The sequence below is a fragment of the Moschus berezovskii genome, chromosome 19 (assembly GCF_049115385.1).
Source record: "Moschus berezovskii isolate FMDL1 chromosome 19, NW_MosBer_1.0, whole genome shotgun sequence".
Taxonomy (NCBI): Eukaryota; Metazoa; Chordata; class Mammalia; order Artiodactyla; family Moschidae; genus Moschus; species Moschus berezovskii.
Window position 1 is genome coordinate 21494100 of NC_142478.1, and position 27123 is coordinate 21521222.

General features: G+C 35.0%; 1 protein-coding gene across 2 annotated transcripts in view; it reads right to left on the reverse strand.

Annotated features, from left to right (window-relative positions):
* Positions 1–27123, reverse strand: part of NAA15 (N-alpha-acetyltransferase 15, NatA auxiliary subunit) — a 72431-nt gene that overhangs the window by 27196 nt on the left and 18112 nt on the right. For both annotated transcript variants that reach the window (XM_055404830.2, XM_055404829.2), the window contains exons 2-10: positions 17597–17681; positions 15329–15433; positions 12918–13075; positions 10694–10828; positions 9309–9462; positions 5889–6008; positions 4498–4593; positions 4237–4343; positions 2102–2174 (exon numbers count right to left, since the gene is read on the reverse strand). In XM_055404830.2, coding sequence (XP_055260805.1) covers positions 2102–2174; positions 4237–4343; positions 4498–4593; positions 5889–6008; positions 9309–9462; positions 10694–10828; positions 12918–13075; positions 15329–15433; positions 17597–17681 — 1033 coding nt within the window. The remainder of the gene's footprint in view (positions 1–2101; positions 2175–4236; positions 4344–4497; positions 4594–5888; positions 6009–9308; positions 9463–10693; positions 10829–12917; positions 13076–15328; positions 15434–17596; positions 17682–27123) is intronic.

Here is a 27123-nt window from a genome sequence, read left to right on the forward strand (position 1 = left end):
TTGTGATGTGGTTATTTTGAATTCTGCTGATAAGATTCTTAATATATCTTAATTTTATTTTGAATATGCAAAAATGCATATTTTGGGTTAAACTAAAAATTATACCAAAAAATGAGATAAGGAAAAATACTTATTCTGTATTTTAGTTCAGTTTTATTTTTATATACTCACAAGAAAATGTGTAAGTTAAATATACAACCCACACATTAAAAAAATGCTTTTTAATACAAATTTCTAAAATCTAAAGAACTGTTATTTGCTTTCAAAGAAAGCAACAGATTGCTTATTTTTATCCTAGTAGAAGTAGGATGGCTCAGTGGACAAACAATAGGAGTGGAACTCACCAACTCCCGATCTGATAGATCTGCAACTAAAGTGCTGCATATTCTTGGGCATGTCATTGAACCTCTTCCACATTTGTAAAATATGTAGGAAAATGCTGATAATCAAAGGAACATCATGATGATTAACCAATGAAACCATGGTAACGCCTTCTAAAAAGTACTATTAAAATTCATCTGAGACCTAGAAACAGTGATCAACTCAATAGCAATAAGCACCCCAGTTCCCATACTGGGTTTTCCCACTGTAGGAAACAGGGCTCCTTGGGAAAAACAACTGATTACAGGTCTGCTATGGGCAAGTATACAAGATGAACTAGAATATTTCTTTATACAAAACTGCAAGGAAGCTATCAACTACTACCCTAGTATGTGAAGACTGGAACCATTTGAAACTGCAATGATTTAAAACATCAAATATGTTTAAAGCCATGAATTCAAAATAATACCTTTATAACACCTTTGAAGGATGCTATTAATAGTCAGTTCACTATTTTGAAATTCATTATTTCAAACTGTTAAAGAACAAAAAAGTAGGACAGGCAAAGGAGAAAAAGCAGCATTTATCTTGCTTTTTCTGTATAACCTGAAATGCTACATTAGCAGATATTAAATATTATTACTAGTTTGTAATTTGTAACAGTTCATGTAACACATGAAATAAACACTTCATGCCTTCTGATCAAAGGACACACCACCACTTGTGGAATAATCTTGCTCATCCCTTTGTCTTTAAAACAAAAAAAGGGAAAAAAACAAAATTTCATCAAACCTGTAGACAGTCAGACCTGTCCATGTGAAGTTTCTGCAACGATGGAAATATTCTAGATCTGCCCTGTCCAATATGGTAGGCATTAGATTTACAAAGCTATTGAGCAACACTTGAATGTGACTACTGTGACTAAATTTATTTAATTAAAAATTTAATAGTCGCATGTGACTAATGGCTACCATACTAGATTACATATTTAACTTACAATGTATAATAAATCCAGAGGACAGAGAAACAACTTGTTAAGCAACACCATATGGGTATATTCAGCAAAAACTAGACTACAGAAAAACTAAAAAAAAATCAAAATAAAACACACACACACACAAAGCTAATAAATAAATAAACTGCAGGAAAAAAGCAAAAAGAGGGGAAACTTACAGGTTTATAACAAAAAGTTAAAGAGACATATCAACAAAACTCAAAGTACAGATTTCATCTGGCTCTTCATTCAAATAAACTTCAGAAACAAGGAGAAAAAATATTTTTAAGGTACCTGGAAATGTAAGCATGGACATTTCCCTTTGATATTAAGGAAGCATTAATGTTCAAGTATAGTGATGCTATTATGGTTGTGATCTTTAGAATACTGAAATATACATGGATGAAATGATGGGATTTGGGGGATTTGTTTTCTAATAACAAGGGAATAGAGGGAAACAGGTAAGAAATATAGATGAAATAAGCCTGCCCATGAGGTAAAAATTACTGAAGTTGAGTGGTGGGTAAATGGAAGGTCATTATATTATTACATGTAGTTTTGGAGATGTTTTAAATTCTACATAAAATTTTCAAAAAGCTACTGTTATCATCTTTTTATCAAATATTTTCACATAATATACATATTAATGCATCTTAAAGGGGAAAATGTTTAAATATACAAAGCTTATTGACTAAATAATGAACAATACTGACCTTCTGATCAAGAATTTCATAATATAGTTAAGATTTTTAAGACTTTTTTAAAACATAAAACTTGAGCACTTACCATTGGGGTTAAATAACCGGCAGCTTTTTAGAGAGGTTTCATAACCTACTACTAATTCTTCTATGATTGCCACCTACAGTACAAACACACAAGCACACTTTAGTAAAAAAAAGAAAAGAGAAAAATTATTATATAGTTACTATGCTTGTGCAAAGCATGTTATTTACTATTAGAGGGCTAAATAAATATTCCAATTCCCTCTCTTCTGATTCCACCCCCGGTCTCTCACATACACACCTTTTTATAAATCTCTTAACCTATGGAAAAACTTTAAGACTATACACTTTTGAAGGTGTGTTTTAAGGCAAAACTTTTTTAAAAAACTTACTGACAACTCCTTTTCCTGCCATAAAATAAAGCATTAAGCTGAACTAGAAACCAGGAACAGGCTGGACAAAAAGGCTGGATTTTTTTTTTAAATCTTGGTTCATTTTAATCTTAATTTACATAAACAATACCCACAGTTAATATCTGCACTTTAGGAATCAAGAATTAAATACTGTGTGAAAAGAGAAATTCCACCAATAGATGACAGCATCAACTCTCAATATCATCATCCAGGGGAAACCATCAGTAAAACTGAAGCATGGAACAGTAGGTGGGTTTCTGAGATCTAGGAGAATGAGTGGCTGTCCCAGTTTTGGTTTCTCTTGAGTCATGACTATACTACTGACCTGTGGCTTTGTAAGAGATCTGTGAATACTTTTAATTCCCTTCTTTGCTTAATCCATCTATAATGAATTTATTACTAAAGAAGCTCTCTTAAATAACCTCAACTTAACTGACTCAACATATTAACACCAGCTCTCTCCATTATCTCAGAAAACTGCGGTCACAGCTAGGCTATTCTGAAACGCCCATGTTCTTCTGCTCCCATAAGGTGAGCTACATATTTACAAAGAGTTTTTCTTCCCCAAGCCTGTTTGAATTAGTTGCATTCATTATCATCATTGCAGCATTTAATCCAATATTACATAAACTTAAGAAATGAGAACAAAAGAAAAGAACTGTTTCTATAGTGCATGAATACTATGTGTGGAAAGACTCAAAGATAAATTAGGTTGTTTTCTTTTTACCAGTCTAGGATTAAAAAAGACAACCATAAAGGGAAAAGTCATAAAAATATATATGATTCTACAATCAAGACCACTTCACAAGCATCACGTTCTCACTCTGCCAAAACTAGAAGAAAAAGACCACATTTTATTAATGTGATTTAAGCAAGAAAAAAAAAAGGTGAAACAGTCATCAATAAAGCCCATATCCTAGGTCTCTCAACAAAAGTCTGGCAAATAAGCGCCCTTTCTATGCACTGGCTTCCCTGGTAGCTCAGCTGGTTAGAAATCCATCTGCAGTGCAGGAGACCTGGGTTCGATCTCTGGGTTGACCCACTCCAGTATTCTGGCCAGGAGAATTCCTTGGACTGTATAGTCCATGGGGTGGCAGAGTCTGACGCCACTGAGTGACTCACTTTCACTTATGACTTAGACTGTGCTTTAAGTGTTCAGTATGTTTAATCTGTTTCATCTTTGAAGGAACATCTTTTTTTTTTTAATCCAGCTAACATGTCTTGATGTCACTGCATTTAAAATAATCTAAATTAAGATTAAAACACACTTTTAGCAAGCATTTTGAACACTGCATACATAGCTGAAAGAGTAAACTAACTTACTGGGACATGAAACAAACTTTTCTGACAGAATTTTTTTTCTACCAACTAAAAAGGATAAAGATTACTAAACTAAAACTTAGTTTAAAAACAAAAAATCACTTCTGGCTTTCACCATGAGGAGGGAATAGAGACAATATTGAAGAAATCACTACTGTACCAACTTTTAATACCTGCACTGATTTTAATAAATCTTATTAAATTTTTTGATTTTAATAATACTTTTTAATAAAAGTACACACCGGAAACAAAAGATAGAAAACAAATAGGTGGTAAATTATTCAGCTAAAGAGAAGACAATGAAAAGGAAATAAACAGAAAGCATTTAAACTCTAAGGGCTAAGAAGACTGTTAGCAGATTCACAAAGTGTGTAGTATGTGCATGGGTAATCAAAAACCAATTATCCAAACACGGAGCAAAGAAATCATAGTCAAAAAATAAAACCACCATTGTACTTTGCTTTACCTTTTCTTTATCTTTGTATAATGACCTCAAAGTATTGAAGACTGGTGGACAACCCTTGCTGAAGTTCATCCTCAGGAACTTATCCAAACATTCTTTAAACTTCTCACCTTGGAAGAAAACAATCTTGTTGACTTACATTTACCCAGACAACTCTAACACGGTGTACCTTAAAATCTTAATATGCATACTCATATATTTAAAACCAAGGGCAGTTATTGAATACCATATCATTTTCATTCCTTTGCAATTATTCTCACTTACCAGATAAAAAGTTTAATGGCAGTCTTCTTGGCACTAATCCCCTGGGATATTTAGTCCAGGCCTCCTCATAAATTTTTAGTCGTTCTAACATATTAGCTGCAGACCAAAAAAAAATTTTTTTTCCTTATGTAATTATACATTTTGCTAGAAAATTACAAATTTCTAAAAATATATAAAAATTACTGTATTAAACAGAAATTTTGAACATGGGAAAAAATATTCATAATCTAACCACCTAAATGTATCAACAATCATTTTAGAATAGTTCCTTCTAAAATTTCCATATTTTAACCCACAATTACATAAAATACATGATTTTCCTTATCCTGTTCTGCTTTAGGTGGCCTTTCAAAATCTGATTCCTCTACTTAGTTCTAAGAAAGGTTCGGTTATTATGTTTCCATAATGGCTTTTCTAATGTTCTTTTCAGCCTCTTCTCTAACACCTCTTCTTTGATTTACTTTGGAACTTTGATTTATTATCTATTCTCTATCTTGATTTTTTTCATATTTCTTTTATATTTTCTTTTACTTTCAGGTGAGAACTTTCCTTGTTCAATCAGTCTTCCACTTCACTAATTTTCCTCAGGTATGGCCTCTCATAGTTAATCTATTAACAATTTTAAGTCACATCAGTAAGTAGGCTTTGTCATTTCCCAGATTCCATTAGGCCTTTCTCATAACTGTTCCTGTTTCATTGCCTCTCTTCATCTTGGATTCCTCTGTGCTCTCTACTCTCCCTTTCGCTGGCACTCTTATTTTCATGCTAGTGTTACTACAGAGAATAACATTCTTTGTTACATGGTTTCTCTCACATTTATCAATGTACCAGGAATAGTTCACTGTCAGTTGTGAAGGAAATTTTGGTTCAAATTGTATCATCCTGGATAAAGACTTTGCCTTTTTGTAGATAGCATATTTCTGGGACTTGTCCTCAGAGTCTCTGGACCAAGTTTATTTGTGTCCTTCTTCTCACATAGGAAACAGTGTTTCCTTTCAGCTTGGCAACATTCATTTGCCCTGGCAGGCCACCCTCTGCTATAGCCACAGGTTACCACAGAGCTTTGCTTCCTTCTTTCCTTTAGGGAAACAGTTCCATTACTATAGGTTAGCATTTTCCTTTCTATTTCTGACACTGCTATTCATTTGTGAATTTTTAAAACTTATTTCCAAAACTCTTTTTACAACTATTTCTATGAATTGTAGTAGAAGAGAGGTTTCAGAAAACACTGCCTGCCATATTAAATGTAAGTTCACAAATGTACCCTTCTATTCAGATTTTGATCCAATTCTTAACCAGTTTTTCTAGTCAGCATTTTCAATGAATTAACACAATGTATGTTAACAAAAGAAGCAATTAAAGCTTAGAAAGTAAGTTTTAATCAGTGTTACCTGGCTTGAGTGCCTTTTCCAAACCTTTGTAATAGGCCCAGTTTTCAGGATTTCTCTCTTGCAATCCTCTGTAAACATCAGCTGCATCTTCCAAACGACATAATTGCAACAGAAGTTCCCCTGATTAAAAAAAAAAAAAAAAAAATTTGAATTAACTAAGAATGTTGAACTTTTCCTCAAACTTTCTCTTAAAACCCCTTCAATATTGGGAAGTGGGTTCTCAACTCCCTTCAATAAGACTATTTACAATGTTACAGTATTGTCTCTCCTTTTTTTAAAAGTTCATATGTAGAAATGTTATCCTCAATTTATTCAGGTATATGTCTAACTCCAGGCTACTTTCTCAAATTCACTGAACACAGTCACTAAGCCATCATCTACTCAATTACTCCTGACAACACACAATTTCAAAATCTAAATTAATGGCCAGTCCATTACCCTATGTTTTAACCAGCTATGAAATGATTCTGCTCTAGCAGCCCAAATCATGTCCACATTGTCTCTCTTCCAACTAATGAGTTTACTTTCTTTTTCATCTACCAAATACATATCCTGCTTTAAGCTTAACTATCTTGACTTTCTTCCTGTCTCACCAATCCTACCCTTCAATCTTAGAGAAAAACTGTTCCTATTTCTTCAGGCCTTTCAGCAACCTTTAAGAAGACACTGCTTGTCTTCCCTGGGCTGTATGACCAGTCTCATCCCTGAATGACATTAGCAGCCCCAAATATGGTAACTAATCTCAAAACCTAGGCTCCCTGGTTTACCAGTTTTAAGGTCTGTATGATCCCAATTATTTGCTTGCTGCACACCTTCTCATAAAAGCTGCTTCCAGATGAAGGTACTGGGGCACTGGTTTCACTAGAAACATATTAGCCCAAACTCACATAAGCCTCAAACACTGCTCAAGAATTCTTTTCCCTACTTTAATGGGCTCCCATTCACCAAAGGTATTATATTCAAGCCAAGACTGCACTCTTGCACCCTTTTTTATTATCAGATAATAAAAATGAACACTTAGTGGGTGTGAAAATGACTTTTCAAATGTTTCACATGCATTAATTAATTCAATTCTCAAAGCTCCATGAGATAGGCTACTATTATTTGTGTCATTTTAAAACAAAGAAAATCAGTAAATGTACCAAGGATCTTTCAGACAGTGAATTGTTAAAGAGTCAGGATTTGAACCCAAGCAATTTGGCAAAACTAACCCATATTCTTAATGTCTCTATCCTGAGTGGTTCTTACCAGGTACATTTTTGTCATCCAGGAGACATTTAGCAATACCAGAGGCATTTTCAGTGTCACAATAAGGGAAGCAGGTGCTATGGTATCTCATATAAGCGAACAATACTGCTAAATATTATGCAACATACAGGAGACTTCAATCTCCAACATTTTGGTCCCAAAATGTCAACAATACCAAAGTTAACAGTCTGCTCTACATTGACCAAAAGACTACTTTACTAAAAACATAAATAATATCCTGCAACCTTTCTCCCATAGGCCACACCCATCCATATTTCCTTCTCATAATCTTTACCCACCTTTTCCTTGTAGAAGGAACTGATGGTATAATAATTAACAATGAAATTTTCTGCCTAACTATGCCACTCACCAACTCTAGGAAATTCCTAAATTATCCTGACCACCTATCACTAACATCAATGCCTTTATTACTGGAATGTCCAATGACTGATGATTCTACTTTTAGTTCCCTTCTATTCTCTTTATATTCCCTGTCCCCACCACCTGACTCACCATAGATATTCAAAACATATTTTGTGGAATGAACTGATAGCTCTGTTTCCTATTTCACTGGGAAAATGAAAGCAAGAAGAACTCCCAAATTATCCACCACACTGACACACCTACTTGCCCATATACTCCACCATCTCTAATTACTGTGGATGAACTATTCATTTTGTTATCTAAGGCTAACCCTTCAATTTATCCACTAGGTCACATCCCCTTTACTGTATCAAATATTCCATCTCATTATCCAGTGAGCACAGTGTACAATCTGCAAAAACCTTTTGATTCTGCAACCCTTCAACCCATCACTGCCCTGGATGTGCTTCCTTTACAGCAAAACTACTTGGTTGAGTCATTTATGCATGCTATCCTCAATTCCTCTACTTAAATCTCATTGAAATCTACTTGACCTGTTTGGGGTTTTACTACCCTCCCTCCAAATGTTCAGAAAGTCCTTTTGATAAGGTCATCAGTAACTTCCAAATTGTTAAAATCCATAGGTAAATTCTGAGTCCTCAACTTGATCTGTCATTCTTCCTCACTAATAAAGTTATCAGAAGAGTAAAATAAAACAATGTACTTAAAGAGTATTTTGAACAATGTCATGTATTTCCATAAAGAAACTGAGGCCCAATCTTGCCCCTCATCATATAGCTGGTTGGTAGACAATGAAGGAATGGAAACTAGTTTTTTTAATCTTATCGTCTTTCCAATTAGTCAGAAACCTACTACTTTATAACTAATAGACTGCTCAGGAATGATCAACTCATGTGAAAGTGGCTGTCTTGGATCTAGAGTTCACAAATGAGTTCCAGGTGCCTTGGACTTCCATTTTTTTTCTTGCCAGTAGCATTATTCTCCGCTGAAAAGTTCATCAGGAGAACAATGGCTATATCCGCTCTGCACACAGACACCACACTTCTCCAGTGTTCAACTTCAAAGGGAGTGAGAAATTTGAAACCAACAAACTTCAGCTGCCTGGTCTAACAAAGGCAAAGCAACATTTCAGATGGCAAGTCTTAGAAAGTACTCAATCACTTGTTTATCTTGTTTTCCATAATCAGTTCCTAAACTTTTAAAACTATAAAGACTCCTTTTTCACAGCCCTCTAAAAAATGGTAACACTGGAGATCTTTATTTAAGGATCTACCTGTTCTCCTATCATAATCCACACATACAAACCTGAGTTTCTAGTTCTTGTGTTCTGTATTCAGAAAGGTATTCAGGTAAACCATAAAGAAGCCTAGGAATGTCCCATAAGCACTTTAGTGAAGTCTGATTTATCAATATATATTACTAACAATAAAGAAGTCTGCTGTACACATTCAGTTTTGCTAATAAGTAGTTTCTAAGAAACTTAATCCTGTCTTTTAAAATTGAGTAACTGCCTTCTGTATTTTAATCAAACTAATATTTTCAGATCAGATACTTAAATAAATAATATTGCACTGAGTCACTTCATTCAACAATTTACTGTTCAACATTATTTTTTCCTATAATAACATCTGTTTAAATGTGTATTTTCTTACATTACAAATTATCTGAAGTGCATGAGTAAGAAATAGATTTTGTCATCAAAGAGTTATATTATATGCAACAATTTTTCAATCTTGTTCTTTGTCACAGTTAAATATCAGAATAAATTACACTCTTGAAAAAAAATACCTTTGGTTTCTTCTACAGCAAGTTTATCACAAATCTGCTTTTCATAGGTACAAAGATGTTCCAGAGCTTCTCTATAGAGACCTGCTTCCCGAAGAACTTGATTCTGATATAAAAGGAGTTCACTATATTCATAATCCACTTTATCAGGGGATGTCTACATATGGATACAAGGAATACTAACAGTGAGAATTTTATTTTCATATTAAAAATTTTTCACACTTGAATACATACAAGAAGTCAAAGGATAATAATATACGGTTGATAAAACTCATCTTTAAAAATTCCTAAATATCTCTCTAGGAAGCAACTAAAACTGACAATATTAACTTAAAACCCACTGAATAAAATAAGAATCCGTAAGTCCTTACATATAATAAATAAATAGGGGAGAAAGGAAAGCTTATTAAAAGTAGAATGTCAAATAAATCTAGAAGGAATAAGACAGAAAAATCACATTTTGCAAATATCATAGGAACAGCTTATCCAGGCAAGAATCATAATCAATGAATTTTGCTAAAACTAGTGGTGAAAGTCTGATGAGGAAGAGATTACTCATAAAGCCTCATATTATTTATTAAATACAAGAGAAAAAAAATAACTGGTTTACAGTGAAGAAACCTGACAGTCACCACCTTAACCAAGAAATCAAATGGATCAGATACATGGCTTTTAACGTGGTGAACTAAGAAGAGCTCAACATCACTCCTGTAGTCTCCTGCCAAAAATGCATAACAATATCAATACTGAGGAAACACCAAATAAGTCCAAATTGATGAATATTCTACAAAAGCACTGCCATGACTCCAAAAACACCAATGTCATGAAATAAAAGAAAGCCTTCAAAACTTTCAGATTAAAAGAGACTATAGAAAAATGATAATTAAATGTAAGGTATGATTCTAAATTGAATCATGGAAATGAAAAAAGAAAAGAAAAAAAACCCTACAAAGGATATAAATAGGCCAGTTAGTAAATACTGAATATCGTTTGTGGATTAGATAAGTAACAGTCTATCAATGTTAAATTTCCTAATTTTTTGATAATTTATACAATACTATCTATAGAGTTGACAACTATAGAGTTATTCTTAGGAGATACCACACAAAAGCCTAATAGGAGTAAAAGAGCATGGGGTCTACAATTACTCTTGAATGTTTTAGGAAAAAATAGTTAAGTACATATAGAGACTATAAACTAAATGTATCAAATATTAACAATTAGTTAATGCCAGTGAACTTCTATTATGTTCTTTGTACTACTCTTGCAACTGTTCTATAAGTTTGAAACTATTTCAAATAAAAAGTTAGTAAATCTATATACACTTCTTTGTTTTAGTTATACTAAGAATCAGACCTGGTTTACTAGGTCTAACTACTGGTTGTTACCTGCTGTGTTTTCCTAAACTCTTCTAAAATCTTTGCTGCCATTTCATAATCTTCTAATAAATGGTAAGCAATAGCATAACCAATCCATGATGCTCTCTGTGCAGGTCGAAGCTGAAGTAACTGATACCTCGTTTCCTTTAAGGGAAAAAAGAACACTTTTTCTTAGGTTTACAAAAAAAGTAAATGCTCCTTAAAGATCATATTAACTTATAACAGTAACACAATGATAGAAATAATAATAAAAATAGTTTTAAACATCCATATTGTGTAGCTTTATGGAAGCATAAAAGTATTTAATAAGCACAATGAAGCTTCCAAGATAATCTTAGAAATAATTTTTTTAAAAGTTAAGACATAAGACATGGTACCCTTTATTACTTACTCATCTACTTACTCTGAGAAGAAAGAATGGAAAAGAGTGCAAAGGTAAAAAATTTTCTAAATGCAGTGCCCAACTACTGAGTTAAGATCTACACAAAGTAACTCAGTAGGTACTTCATGGAAGAAAAAAAAAAAAAAGAGGAACTAAATAAATCTGATTTAATAGACTGATTTTTAAGGGTTAAAATATAGCTACAGTGGTGATCATTTTGTAATGTATAAAAATATCAAAACACTATGCTGTGCACCAAGAACTAATATGGGCAGTTAAGGGCAGTTAAACTTCAAAAGCACAAGCTGGAATCAAGACTGCGGGGAGAAATATCAATAACCTCAGATACGCAGATGTCACCACCCTGATGGCAGAAAGTGAAGAGGAACTAAAAAGCCTCTTGATGAAAGTGAAAGAGGAGAGTGAAAAAGTTGGCTTAAAGCTCAACATTCAGAAAACTATGATCATGGCATCTGGTCCCATCACTTCATGGGAAATAGATGGGGAAACAGTGGAAACAGTGTCAGACTTTATTTTTGGGGGCTCCAAAAACACTGTGGATGCTGATTGCAGCCATGAAATTAAAAGACACTTACTCCTTGGAAGGAAAGTTATGACCAACCAACCTAGATAGCATATTAAAAAGCAGAGATATTACTTTGCCAACAAAGGTCCGTCTAGTCAAGGCTACGGTTTTTCCCGTGGTCATGTATGGATGTGAGAGCTGGACTATAAAGAAAGCTGAGCGCCGAAGAATCAATGCTTTTGAACTGTGGTGTTGGAGAAGACTCTTGAGAGTCCCTTGGACTGCAAGGAGATCCAACCAGTTCATCCTAAAGGAGATCAGTCCTGGGTGTTCACTGGAAGGACTGATGCTGAGGCTGAAACTCCAATACTTTGGCCACCTCATGCGAAGAGTTGACTCACTGGAAAAGACCCTGATGCTGGGAGGGATTGGGGGAAGGAGGAGAAGGGGATGACAGAGGATGAGATGGCTGGATGGCATCACCGACTCCATGCACATGTGTCTGGGTGAGCTCTGGGAGTTGGTGATGGACAGGGAAGCCTGGCATGCTGCGATTCATGGGGTCGCATAGAGTCGGACACAAGTGAGTGACTGAACCTAACTGAACCTTCAAAAAAAAAAAAGCCAAATAACCAACTAACGAAACTCATAGAAAAAGAAATCAGGTTTGTGGTTACCAGAGGTGGGAAGGGAGTAGGATGGGGTACTGCATAAAGGTGATAAAAAGGTACACACATCCAATTCCATCAGGGATGTAATGTACAAAATGATTAATATAATTAATATTTCTGTAGGTAAATATTAAAAACTGCTGTGAGAGTCAACCTTAGGAGTTCTTGTCATCAGAAAAAATATAATTTTCTTCTTTTTGTATTATTTTATATTTATATAACATGATGCATAGTCACTAAACGTGTTGTGGTACATTTCATGATGTAAATAAAATCATTATGATGTACACCTAAAATGTATGCAATACTGTACATTAATTGTATTTGAGTAAAACTGGAAGGAAAAAATCTCTCCTTACCAATGTAGCTACAAAAACAGAATGTTAGTCTCTATGGAGGTAAAAAGAACAAACGTGTGTGTGTGTTAATTTTTCACTAAGTTAACTCAATCTTGTATAGTAATCCAACTCTGCTTCACAGTAAAATAACTTTTAAATCTGCTTAGCCCAGTTACAAACACAACCACTACTGGAGGAAGGAGGCAAATTCAATTAATTTTTTTAATGGAAAATTTTGTTATCAAAAAGTACTCAAAAAAGTTTTAAATACGTTAACAATATTTCCTCATTAGAATAAAAAAAATTCTCTACTTACCCTGTAACCCTCAAGATCTCGCATTTGAATCTGTAATAAAGAAAGGTCCCTTAAGATTTGAAGATTGTCTTTATCCCATTTTAGCGCATTTCTGTAACACTTAATGGCTTCATCATATTTCTTGTCTGACCTCTGGAGAAGGCCATAAACATGCCAACCTAAAGGATTTAGTTAAGGATACAACCTACAAGTCAAGAAATAATATTCCAATAATGTTCTCCAGTAAACTCAGAAAGTTACAGCTGTTTATAAAATTACAAGCTTAAAAAACAGAGAAAGAATATAAAGATAGTAGTACTTTGATAACAAAAACAGCTTCTCAAGACAAAGAAAACAGGTTTAGCCTGCCTTACTTTAAATAAGTTAATTTAATCTTACTGTGTTTCCTTAATTATAAAATGTAAATAAAGATAAAGACCATATAGCAAAGCATAGCAGTACGGTGACAAAATAGAATAACAAGTATAAAGTGCTCAGTGGCTGACCCAAAATAAATGGCTCAATAGATATTAAGAATTATTTATTTTTGAAAGAGAACAGGTATCCATGACAAAGCATGACATACATTAAAATTTCATAAGTCTAGTAAGGAATACAGACAAGTAGAATTACAGTAGGTCATACAAAGGGGGAAAATATGTACATAATTCCACTCTCCTAATACAGGTCTTTTTTCACTTTAGATTTTGATTATTGCAAATCACCCAACCTCCTGCAGTCTCTCTGCTTTCACTCTCACTTGCCAGAGTAATCTTTCTAAAATACACACAATCAAAAATCTACTTCCCTTTCCAGAAACTTAATATTTCTCTCAGATCAGGTTCAAACTTTTCAATCTGACAACTTTTACAGCAAGAACCCTTAACAGAGTCAGTAAATGCAGAATGTCTAGGGTGACATGTATAACTAAAAATACATATATAATGTTATAAATTTTATTTGAAAAATGATTTTTGCTTTTATAATGCAAATCTTCTCGGTTGGAACGTGGCTTTAAAAGCCTGAGATATACTACCCTTCAAAATCTGGCCCCCATAACCTACTTTCTCATTCAGCCCACCCCCATTTCAACAACAATAGCCTATTGTTTCAGGACTTGTTCAACTCTCTTGAGCACTGAAACGCCTTTTAATTGCCTCTCATCTTCACCAGTGGCTCAGTGGTAAAGAATCTGCCTGCCAATGCAGGAGACATGGGAGATGCGGAAAGATGCCCAAGAAGAAATGGCAACCCATTCCAGTATTCTCGCCTGGCAAATCCCAAGGACAGCAAAGCCTGGTGGGCTAAGGCCACAGGGTCACAAAGAGTTGGACACGATTGAACACACAAGCACACACAAATCATCACCTTCTAAAAATCTATCCTCAAAATGTTTAACACTGCTAAAAATTTAAAGAAATTTATGTTCATCAAGAGAAACAGAATTATATAAAGCATGGTAAATCAATAGACAACACTACACCAATATTAAAAATGATAGATATCTACAACAGCCTTATTAATTAACCCTTTGCTTAACTTTATAGTTTCTGGTTACTCCTAACTCACTTCTGCCTTACTGGATTACCGATAATTTTTGAACAAGCTTTAACATTTTATGTAATACTTAGAAGTGTTAAGCTTCTATCAAATATCTTCCTGCATTAGGCTGTAAGATCCTTGAGAGCAAAATCCATTTCTTTTCTTACTTTATATTATTCCAGGGGTTGGTAAACACTTAAAAATTTGTTGTTTCAGCACTTAAAACTGTTAGCCAACAAAAAAGGTAAAGAAATATTTGTTTAAAACTATTTAAAAAAATAGAAACCCACAATTTTCTCTATCTTCCCTTAGACATTTGTACTTGTTCTGACTCTCACACTTCCCTTAATGAAGTAAAATTTATCTCACACAGTACTTAGCATTATCAGGGACTATGTTAAGCATCATTAAATCTTTACAAGACCACAGTGAAGTGGGTATGATTATTCTCATCTTACACAAGAGGACTATGCCCAAAGATCACAGTTAAGAAGAAGCCGAGCTGAGATTCACACCTAAGTGAAGCATACTTCAAACCCTGGGCTTAAACAGTACATTATACTTGACTTCTAACATGCCTTATTGTATATCCTTCTCTAAATTCATGCTATGATGAAACTGGCAGGGTGCCTCTTTTTTAAGTGTGGGAAGAGCTTTCACAGATATTAAATAGGCAAGTCCTGTTTATCTGTAAATAGATATAATGTTAGGCCATGGTAGGTATACAAAAATGTTTCCTGAATGAAGGCAACTGATGGTACTCAACTGAAGAAAGAATCATCTCTTCTTGAGTTATATAGTAAGAGAGATCTAAAATTTCTGACTCTCAAATTGCTGCCTAAACTCAAGCCATCCCAATTCAACCCTTAAATATAGCTCAAAAAGGATACACACATGACTCTTCAAGTCATTTCTCAAACCTCTACGAACCAATTCATAAGCTTCTTCCTTTTTCCCCAAACAGTTCAATGTTAATCCTTTCATAGCCAGAGTTTCTATTTAAAAAAAAAAAGAAGGAACTTAAAGATAACCAACAACAACAAAGAAGGTACTATAATCTCAAAAACAAATGTTACATTATCTTAAGTATTTAAAACTTCAAGGAGATTACTGGGAAAATGTCCAGGCTTTTACAGAATTAAAATATTTTTAAAATTGACAAATGAAGTAACTATACATTTCTATAATATAGGCCTCCCTAGAATTGTTTTTTAGATAAAAAGATACAAAAATGCAAAAAAAAAAAAATGATACAAAAATGCATGAATATCTGGTAATGTATATGGTAACAAGACAAAATTATTTTCCATGGGATGACCTAATTAAACCACTCCTTTAAAGTATGGGAAAGTTAAATCCTGTAACAGACTTTATCTCTGTGAACCCAAGTTACACAGAAATTAAATTCACTGTTCAATGATTAAAATATATGCATCAATTATCTACATTTCTGATTTTTACCATTTTAAAATGATTCTTTGGGATTACTATTAAAAATACAAACTAAAGATGTCAGACATCCATGATTCACAATCCAAAGAGTTGAGGAAAACACTAACTTTCAGAAAGGGAAAAAACAATACTTCTAATTTTATAATGTATATTCTATGAAGCACAAATGAGTATAAAATATTTATTATGGTTAATTTCCCTAACTTTTAGGACTACAAATTAAAATTTATAGAAAAATTAATTAGGGATAAAAGATAAAGATTAAAGATAGAAAGGAATAATCAATATTTACAGTAAAATAAAGAAATGGAAGCAGAAAGAAAAAAGTATTTACTAATCATCAGAAATCTGTAAAAATTCAAGGAAAAAAGAAGCAAACAAAATATATCTGGCAATTAGCCAAATTAGCAAGGTACCGTAGAAAGTAACACTTTGTTGTTAAACAGGTAAAAATCTATTCTTGTAAGAAACTCCTTCAAATGTTTTAATGCAAATGTAGGTTGTCAGTAAGTTTAGAATAAATCATAACTTACTGCTGTTAAAAACTATTGCAATTAAATTATGACACTTCATATGCAATCTGATTTCAGATATGTTCAAATATGAGGGGAAAGTGCACTTTAGAAACCACGAAAGCTAGTTCTATGCTATTCTCAAACTCTATGGTGTCTATACCACTAAAAGTTACATTACTATTACGCATACTTTTGGAAAGAATATAAAACAAGCTAATATCCAACTGGCTAGCAAAATTATATATTATATATATATATAAAAGCCATTCAGCATGGCACACAGGATCTCAGTTCCCTGATAAGGGACTGAACCTGTGCCCCCTGCAATGAAAGCAGAGTCAACCATTGGATGTTCAAGGAAGTCTCAAGCAAAACTATTTTTTAAGAAGGAGAAAGAAAATTTTACATACTTAATACCCACTGCTTTCTGTCTTTAAACAATGTTGTTATTATTATAATGGAAGTATGCAAGAGTAAAGAAAGCTAACAGAGAATTATTACTCTCTCTCTTCAATACTAAGAGAACATTATCAAATTAACAAAGAACCATGTTTCCTAACCATACAAATCAGACCTGTGAAAGTTTACTGTTCCTTTGTCTCTTCAAAAGTTTAGCTACAAGCTCTGCCTTTACCCTGCAAACTTCTCACTGTCCAATCTTCTACCTTCACGTAGGCTAAAGCTACATAAACTTTCAAAATATGTATAAATCATGTCGTAAACATGACTGTCTTGAAAAGCTAAGATACAATACTCTAAATAAGAAGATGCTGGTTCATGAGCAAAGGCCCAAATGGACACCTTCTGAATAAGTTTATTGTAAGGAATAAAATTTCTTCAGCTCAACCAAAGTTGTCAAGCAAAATATTCTTGTAACCATTTTAAATAAACTTACTTATTAAACTTAAATTAGTATATTTGTTTTACTAGGTTCTTTTGCCTTTCCTATTGTGCTAATATTCAAAGCAGGAATAAATCACAACTCAAGTAGATCGTGTTATCATTTTCTCAACAATAAACTCAAACTATTAGTATTAAATATCTTCCCACAGGCATAAGGATAAGGTCCATTCTCTCTGGAAAATAGTCTTGGCAGCTGGGAGTAACACAGCCCAAATAAGTGAAATCAGGTAAGTAAGCAGAACCTTACCTACTTATGCTTACACGCAAGTGTACCACATTTACACTTACCTCCATGCTCAGCAAATTTGGGATTAGAGAGGATTTGTTTACAAAATTTCAATCCATTTCTGTACTGCTTATGTTCATAACACCTCTGTCAAAATAAAAAAGAAAAATTTAAGTTTAGTAAAAAATGTAAACAACTTTAAATTTGGTGCTAAACTTTTGATTCTGTTAAACAGAACAAAATGATATCATGTTACTTCCATATTCTAAATTCCACAAAAATGCCAATTATGCACACACACACACACACACACACACACACATACACACACACAAACAGAACACCCTGGTGGCCTAGTAATTTGGATTTGGCACTTTCACTGCAGTAACCTGGGTTTAATCCCTGCTTGGGGAACTGAGATCCTACAAGTCACATTCCACATTCAAAACTGAAAAAAAAAAAAAAAAAAATACAGCCATACTAAGCAACCAAAAAAATTTTTTTTAAATGTAGACAGTTGGAGAAGGAAATGGCAACCCACTCCAGTATTCTTGCCTAGAAAATCCCACGGACAGAGGAGCCTTGTGGGCTACAGTCCATGAGGTTGCAAAGACCTGGACACAACTGAACACACACGCACAGCAAATATTTAGTTACAATCAACAAACATGTATGGATTACTCACTTCAATATAGAATTATTCCTGTTTGACATATCTATATATAACAGATCAGATAAGATTTGTGCTAATGTGAAAGAGTTCTCCAAGAGTCTCATTGCTGAGTTCTCTAAGAAATTTTATTCTTCGTGTACTAGCCTGGGTTTTTTTTTTTGAAACTCTTAGAAACTACTTTATAAACTTGTTTCACAAGTTAAAAAAAATTAAAAAACAAATAAATGTAGACAGTTCACACACAGAAAGTAAAAGGTAGACAAAGGGACAAAACATACATTAGAAAAAAATAAGACAAGCATTAGCGGACTTCAAAAGGTCCAACAAGTGTTAACATAATGTGAAAATTGGGGTAAGGGGTGTAGAAATTACATTTTAAAATAATATTTTCTTTTTAACTAAAGGAAAGAAGTCTCTGAAGCCACAAGAGACAAAGTGCATGCAAATTAAAGAAGGGGCAAAAAAGACACACACATCATAATGAAAATTCAAAGCCGAGAAATAAAGGTCCTTAAAAACTTCCAGAGAGAAAAAAAAAAAAGTCACATAAAAAGGATATGTAATCAAAATAGCACTGAAGGTTAGTGTCAGACTTTATTTTTTGGGGCTCCAAAATCACTGCGGATGCTGACTGCAGCCAGGAAATTAAAAGACACTTACTCCTTGGAAGGAAGTTATCACCAACCTAGACAGCATATTAAAAAGCAGAGACATTACTTTGCCAACCAAGGTCCATCTAGTCAAGGCTATGGTTTTTCCCGTGGTCATGTATGGATGTGAGAGTTGGACTGTGAAGAAAGCTGATCGCCGAAGAATTGATGCTTTTGAACTGTGGTGTTGGAGAAGACTCTTGAGAGCCCCTTGTACTGCAAGGAGATCCAACCAGTCCATTCTAAAGGAGATCAGTCCTGGGTGTTCACTGGAAGGACTGATGCTAAAGCAGAAACTCCAATACTTTGGCCACCTCATGCGAAGAGTTGACTCACTGGAAAAGACTGATGCTGGGAGGGATCGGGGGCAGGAGGAGAAGGGGACGACAGAGAATGAGATGGCTGGAGTTTGAGTGAACTCTGGGAGTTGGTGATGGACACGGAGGCCTGGCGTGCTGTGATTCATGGGGTCACGAAGAGTCAGACACGACTGAGCGACTGAACTGAACTGAACTGAAAAATGGTATACTGCTGAAAGTTATAAAATATCTACACAGAGTCTTCAAAACTCAGAATTCCTTACCCAGCTAAATTGTCAATCAAGTATGTAAGTAAAATGATATTTTAAGGCTTCTCAGAAAGTTAAAATTTTATCTTTGCACTCTTCCTTAGGAAGTTATTCAAAGAAATCAAAACAAAGAAAGACAACGTGGAACTTAGTAAATAAGTAACCTAATGAAAAAAGCAAGGAGAGATAAGAAAGTCTTCCTTAGTGATCAATGCAAAGAAATAGAGGAAAACAACAGAATAGGAAAAACAAGAGATCTCTTCAAGAAACTTAGAGATTCCAAGGGAACATTTCATGCAAAGATGGGCTCGATAAAGGACAGAAATGGTTTGGACCTAACAGAAGCAGAAGATATTAAGAAGAGGTGGCAAGAATACACAGAAGAACTGAACAAGATCTTCACAACCAAGATAGTCATGATAACGTGATCACTGACCTAGAGCCAGACATCTTGGAATGTGAAGTCAAGTGGGCCTTAGAAAGCATCACTACGAACAAAGCTAGTGGAGGTGATGGAATTCCAGTTGAGCTATTTCAAATCTTTAAAGATGATGCTGTGAAAGTGCTGCACTCAATATGCCAGCAAATTTGGAAAACTCAGCAGTGGCCACAGGACTGGAAAAGGTCAGTCTTCATTCCAATCCCAAAGAAAGGCAATGCCAAAGAATGCTCCAACTACCGCACAATTGCACTCATCTCACACACTAGTAAAGTCATGCTCAAAATTCTCCAAGCTAGGCTTCAGCAATATGTGAACCGTGAACTCCCAGATGTTCAAGCAGGTTTTAGAAAAGGCAGAGGCACCAGAGATCAAATTGCCAACATCCGCTGGATCATGGAGAAAGCAAGAGAGTTCCAAAAAAACATCTATTTCTGCTTCATTGACTATGCCAAAGCCTTTGACTTTGTGGATCACAATAAACTGTGGAACATTCTGAAAGAGATGGGAATACCAGACCACCTGACCTGCCTCTTGAGAAACCTGTATGCAGGTCAGGAAGCAGCAGTCAGAACTGTACATGGAACAACAGACTGGTTCCAAATAGGAAAAGGAGTACGTCAAGGCTGTATATTGTCACCTTGCTTATTTAACTTATATGCAGAGTACATCATGAGGAACGCTGGGCTGGAAGAAGCACAAGCTGGAATCAAGATTGCCGGGAGAAATATCAATAACCTCAGAAATGCAGATGACACCACCCTTAGGGCAGAAAGTGAAGAGAAACTAAAAAGCCTCTTGATGAAAGTGAAAGAGGAGAGTGAAAAGGTTGGCTTGAAGCTCAACATTCAGAAAACAAAGATCATGGCATCTGGTCCCATCACTTCATGGGAAATAGATGGAAAAACAGTGGAAACAGTGTCAGACTTTATTTTTTTGGACTCCAAAATCACTACAGATGCTGATTGCAGCCATGAAATTAAAAGACGCTTACTCCTTGGAAGGAAAGTTATGACCAATCTTGATAGTATATTAAAAAGCAGAGACATTACTTTGCCAAGCAAGGTCCGTCTAGTCAAGGCTATGGTTTTTCCCGTGGTCATGTATGGATGTGAGAGTTGGACTGTGAAGAAAGCTGATCGCCGAAGAATTGATGCTTTTGAACTGTGGTGTTGGAGAAGACTCTTGAGAGTCCCTTGGACTGCAAGGAGATCCAACCAGTCCATTCTAAAGGAGATCAATCCTGGGTGTTCATTGGAAGGACTGATGCTAAAGTTGAAACTGCAATACTCTGGCCACCTCATGTGACGAGTTGACTCACTGGAAAAGATTCTGATGCTAGGAAGAATTGGGGGTGGGAGGAGACGGGGACGACAGACAATGGATGGCTGGATGGCATCACCGACTCGATGGACATGAGTTTGAGTGAACTTCGGGAGTTGGTGATGGACAGGGAGGCCTGGCGTGCTGTGATTCATGGGGTTGCAAGAGAGTAGGACACGACTGAGCGACTGAACTGAACTGAACGAAAAAAGAACAATCACTCCAAAATGAAACAGGATGCCAGAGGCCACCATGGAATAAGTTTCTAGCAAGGTCAAAAATGGAACCTGTGTACTTCATAATATGGAAAATATTATTTATAAGCACATGACAGAATACAGGCACATTTGGGGTAATGACCAATGAGTCTACAGAAAACCAACTGAATAAGTAAGATAGATTTTAACTCTAGGAGAAATAAAGGCTTACATAAGAAATTATGGTCTCAGTGTAATATCTGGCTCAACAATAAATAACACACATATAATTATAGGAATGTAAATATTTAGTTCTGGTTTATCAAATTACTGTGATATAAGTACAATGACGGAATGAGGAAAAGACAAGTGAGCAAATGTGGTAATGAAGCTCCAAGTTCTCCTTTTCTATAAATGTATCAACATGTGCTCTCATAATAGTAATTTTTAAAGCACTGTATTCATTACAGAAAATCTCTGCACCTTAAAAATATAATTTATGTCAGAATTTACTGTCCTAAGTTTAAACAAATTTTACTCTTAATTTTTGAAACAATACACTCAAAATCTGGCAGAGATAGTCAACATAAATGATAATAAAATCATAGGAGAAAAATGTGTAGAAACAAAAATGTAAAATTTTACATTCAGCACCAAGGTATCAACTGGCTAAAGCGCAATGCAAAAGCCAACCACAGAGCTGTTCTACAATCAACTATGTACTCACCATCTCTATTTCATTGTTCACATCTCAAACCTAACATACAGTCCAAAACACAACTGACTCCACCCACCCCAGAATCGATTTTTCACCAAGTCTTTATCATCTCAAGAGACGCATTTCCTTCAACTCAACCTCATTCAGATGACAAAACAAGAAACCTTATTATCCTCTGTGCCTTCATCCCTGACACTTACATCCTCTAACAGATTCATCAGTCCTAGTTTCTTTGCAATAGCTTACTAACTCTCTGCTTCTCCCACAATCAACAGGCAAAGTGATCTGAGGGAAAAGGAAAGGGAGAGCAGAAGCAGTAACTTAACCACATACAGCCAAAGAAACATAAGACTAAGCAACTAAATTTAGTGTTCCTATTTACTCAGCAGAAAGACTAAAGAAATGTTTTTCTTATAATAATAGTAAAAGTCATTAAAGGAAGTTAATTAAAAGCAACACTCATGACTTGTCACTGTTTTCCAGAAACTACATCAAGGCCTTCCCTGGTGGCTCAGTGGTAAAGAATCCTCCTGTCAATGCAGGAGACAAGGGTTCCATTACTGGGTTGGGAAGGTCCCCTGAAGAAGAAAAGGGCAACCTGCTCCAGTATTCTTACCTGAGAAATCCCATGGTCAGAGGAGGCTCGTGGGCTAACAGCCCATGGGGTCACAAAAGAGTCGGAAAAGACATAGCAACTAAATAACAATAAGAACATACATACAAAGAACAATTTAAGTATATAGTTCTTAAAACCTTCAATTAGCTTTCTATAATTTTATTTCTGTAAAAATGTAGTAAGGGAAGTTCTACTTTTGGCCACAGTGAAGTGAGGAGAAATGTGTCCTTTTATCTTAAACAACAAAATGATAAAAAATGTATAAAATAACTGTTGTCAGACACTGGACAACAGGCAGCATGGGCTGTGACCCATTGAGGCAGGGGAGGGACAGGATACACTTGGTAAAGTCACTGCTTTACAGATCACAGCACAGGAAGAAGGGTCTGAAACAGAGCACAAGACAGTCCACAGAGATGAAGAGACGAGAACTGAAGTTCAAAGCGGCTGAGGTATTTTGTAAGACAGAGTACTGAAAGTGATGGAACTATTCAGAAAAAAGACATCCAAAAATCTGCATGGGGTCCTTCGTGTATCTGTTGCCAGAAATTACAAACCAAAATAGGGGCAAAATACCTGGAGAAGTGTTGGAGGGCTTAACAGTTGAGGCCCTCTCTAAGTCAGTCCCAGTTGAGATCTCTGCACCACATATAGAAATTTTATTAACGGTCAGTATTATTAAAGCCAAGAGTTGTCATCTTCTAACAGATCTTCCAATCAACAAATTCAACTTTTATCTCACCTTCTGCTTCTTTGCTTACTCAGTGCATGCATAAGTGCGTGCATACCTGCGTGCTAAGTCAATTTGGTCATGTCCAATTCTGTGCGACCCTATGGACTATAGGCTGCCAGGCTCCTCTGTCTGTGGGATTTCCCAGGTCAGAATACTGGAGTGGGTAGCCATACTGGAAGATCCAGGGGATCTTCCCGACCCAGGGATCGAACCTGTGTCTCCTACATTGCTGGCCAACTGAGCCACCAGGGAAGCCAAATGGGCAATAAAAATGACCAAAAAAAGGTGACAAAATGAATACACATAAAACAATTAACCAACCGGAAAATTCCCCCAAATAACTGAGTCTGCCAAATGAAAATTAAAAACCAAAGTCTATTTGAATATGAGATGCTATAGTACTTAGCTTTTTATTTTATCACACTTCAGAACAGTAATTATGTTTCAGTTCCTAATGATTATGTTCCCAATTAATGAAATCTGGTAGTCTTCCATATTGAAATTATACTCAATGCCACTAACCCAATTATCTTCTGTCAATGTGACCTGTAAAAATAATTAAGATGGTATACCCGTCAGTGTGCATTTAAGGAAACAGACTTCAATCTATTTTTTTCTAAAAAGCACTACTCCTACAACAGGTCACTCATTACAAATGAGAGTAGTAGTCTCACAGTTTACTGGAAAAAGTAACAACTTACTTTATCCCAGAAAAATTCCTAAAAAATTCTGCTTTTCCCCAAGGATAAACTCTAACGGCATACAGGGTTTACAAGAAAAATAGGAAAGAGTGCATCATATTTCATTCAATAATTTCTTTCTTCCAAACATAAGGCCTGATATATGCATAATTCAGCTTTAATATAAGCGTCTCTCTAATCAAAATCCAATCTTATAAAAGCAGTCTAAAAATATAATAGAATATATAATCATAAGGTGTCCTTTTCTGAACCATTTAAAAGATGCAAATTAAAAAAAAAAAAAGCAATTTGCTTGTTTTTGCAACTCCCATGTAACACTATCACTGAAGTTCATTCTACAGAACCATGGAAATAAATTTACCACAATAAGATTCTTTCTTTTTTTAAATCATAAAGTTTTTAATATTGTTTTAACCAAACTTGTAGACTTAAATTTTTTAAAGAATTTATTTTAGGGAAAAAAAGATGGAAAATACTACACAGTATATTGTGAGCAAAGATTTCACATCAGTTCAGTTAAAACTAGCTTTGTAAAATGACATAGCAGGCAGATATATTAAGTCTTCACAATAAAATCATCAAACTAAATAAAAATACAAGTCCACAATCCTGACTCTGAAATTCTTGCATATGGAGAGTTCTTGAAATTTCAGAATTATGGATAAGGGCCTCCCTTAGCATGCAATGAATGCTATAGTATTCTATTCTTCACCTGGTTTATATTAATTCAAAATTAAACATAATAGTATCAAAATATTAGAACACTGTAGACTGTTAGTTTTCATTAGCAACTAAATTTTAAAATATCAAAACTGCTACAGAAACAGTAAAGCGAAACAGGACATAATTAAAAAAGAAGGAACTGTTCAAATCCTATGTGCTAAACATTGGGAACATACTGAGACTCCTGCTTCCAAATGTATAGGAATAACTGATACAGCTGATGCTCCTGGCAAGCATGAAACTGGTTAAGTAAATAAATAACTATTTTCAGCCCCTGAACAAGGGCCAACACAGGATTGTGCACTTTCAGAAGGGAAACAAGGTAAATCTCAAGAAAATCTTTTTTTTCTGTTTTACCTAGAGGCATTTTCCAGACTGTAGAATAGAGAGGAAGAACAAAAACAGAACATGGCAGTCTTACTGATCTAAGCAGGTATCAGAGTTAGAAACTGCCTGAAAAGATGAAATTTATAGAGCAAGGTATCATCAAAAACTGTACAGATACGAAGTTTTAGAAATCTGCAGAGCAGTCTTGGTCAAATATTAAATTGGTCAGGTACACTACATAATTCTATTCATGCTCAAGTAGCATGAGCTAAACGGCTACTGATGCTTATACTTGGCTGAGACATCTGAGTGCCAAACAGGCCTCATTAAGTACTCAAAACCTTAGGAATAAGGATAATCTAGACTTATTTTTCAAAGAAGGCAATGGCAAGCCACTCCAGTACTCTTGCCGAGAAAATCCCATGGATGGAGCTGCCTGGTAGGTTGCAGTCTGTGGGGTCGCTATGGGTCGGACAAGACTGAGCGACTTCACTTTCACACATTGGAGAAGGAAATGGCAGCCCACTCCAGTGTTCTTGCCTGGAGAATCCCAGGGACGGGGGAGCCTGGTGGGCTTCCGTCTATGGGGTCACACAGAGTCGGACACGACTGAAGTGACTTAGCAGCAGCAGCAGCAGACTTATTTTTATTAAAGCTTAAAAATAAGAACAGGCTGATGCACAAGCAAATTAACCACTTGCCAAAACAAAACTTTATTACAAAAGAACAAGATTCAGACACTTAACATCCTAGTGTCCATAATATACATTATGAAAAAACAGGAATCATTAGAAAAGTGAAGAAACAGGAAATTGTGACCCTCACCTACAGAAAAAAAAAAAAAAACCAACAGAAACAGATTCAAAAATAATGACAGAAGTAGCAGGCAGACTTTAAAAGTTACTGTTATGTATTATTAAAGAATGGAAAGGAAAACCATGAACATAATCAGAAAACAAACAGTAAATCTCAATAGAGAAATGGAATAATAAAGAAATGGAAATTATACATTAGAAAAACACCGCATCGAAAATGAAAAGTTAATGATATGGGCTTAAAATATTGAACACTGTAGTGAACCTGAAACTGGTACAGTGAACAAAACCATGACAGAGAACTTAAGTGGCTGCATAAACTTGAAAACATATAACAGAAACAATCCAAAATGGAATATGAAAGAGTAAAATGAGAGACAGAACACAGAACTCCTACCTATGGCACAATATCAAGTGGTCTAATGGCCTAACACATACATGTAACAGAAGTCACAGAAGAGGACAGAAAAACTAAAGTGGGAAAAATATCAAAAACCACAAATTTGATAAAAACTCTAAACCCACAAATCCAAGAATTTCAACAAACTCCAAGCAGGATGAACTAAAAAAAAAAAAAAGAAAGAAAAGAACAGAACAAAACAAAAAGCAAGCAAAAAAAAAAAAAGAGGCACATCACAATCCTAATGCTAAAAAATAAGGACAAAAGAGAAAATTATGAAAGCAGTCAGGAAAAAAACCTGTATTCTAAAAAGATCTCCAATTATCATCTCAGCTTCTACCTTAAGAAATTAGAAACATAAGAGCAAGTTAAACTCAAAGTAAGCAGAAAAAACAAGTAAAAAGAACAGAATGAATGAAACAGGAAAAAACAAAAAGGAAATCAGTGAAACCAAATGCTGGTTCTTTGAGGTCAATAAAACTGATAAGCTTCTAGCCAAATAAGGGCATGATCACAGAAGTATGCAGCAGAGCAAAATAAGGAGAATCCCAGCTTTCTAGTCAGAGGGTGAGGCAAGGAGCCAAGGACACAAAATATCAGAAACATCACAAAGGAGGTGGAACTGGGGAAAGCAATCTCATAAAGATGTTTATGAATTCCAGGGTTCATAAACATGTATGGATCTGATCACAACACACAAGACTTT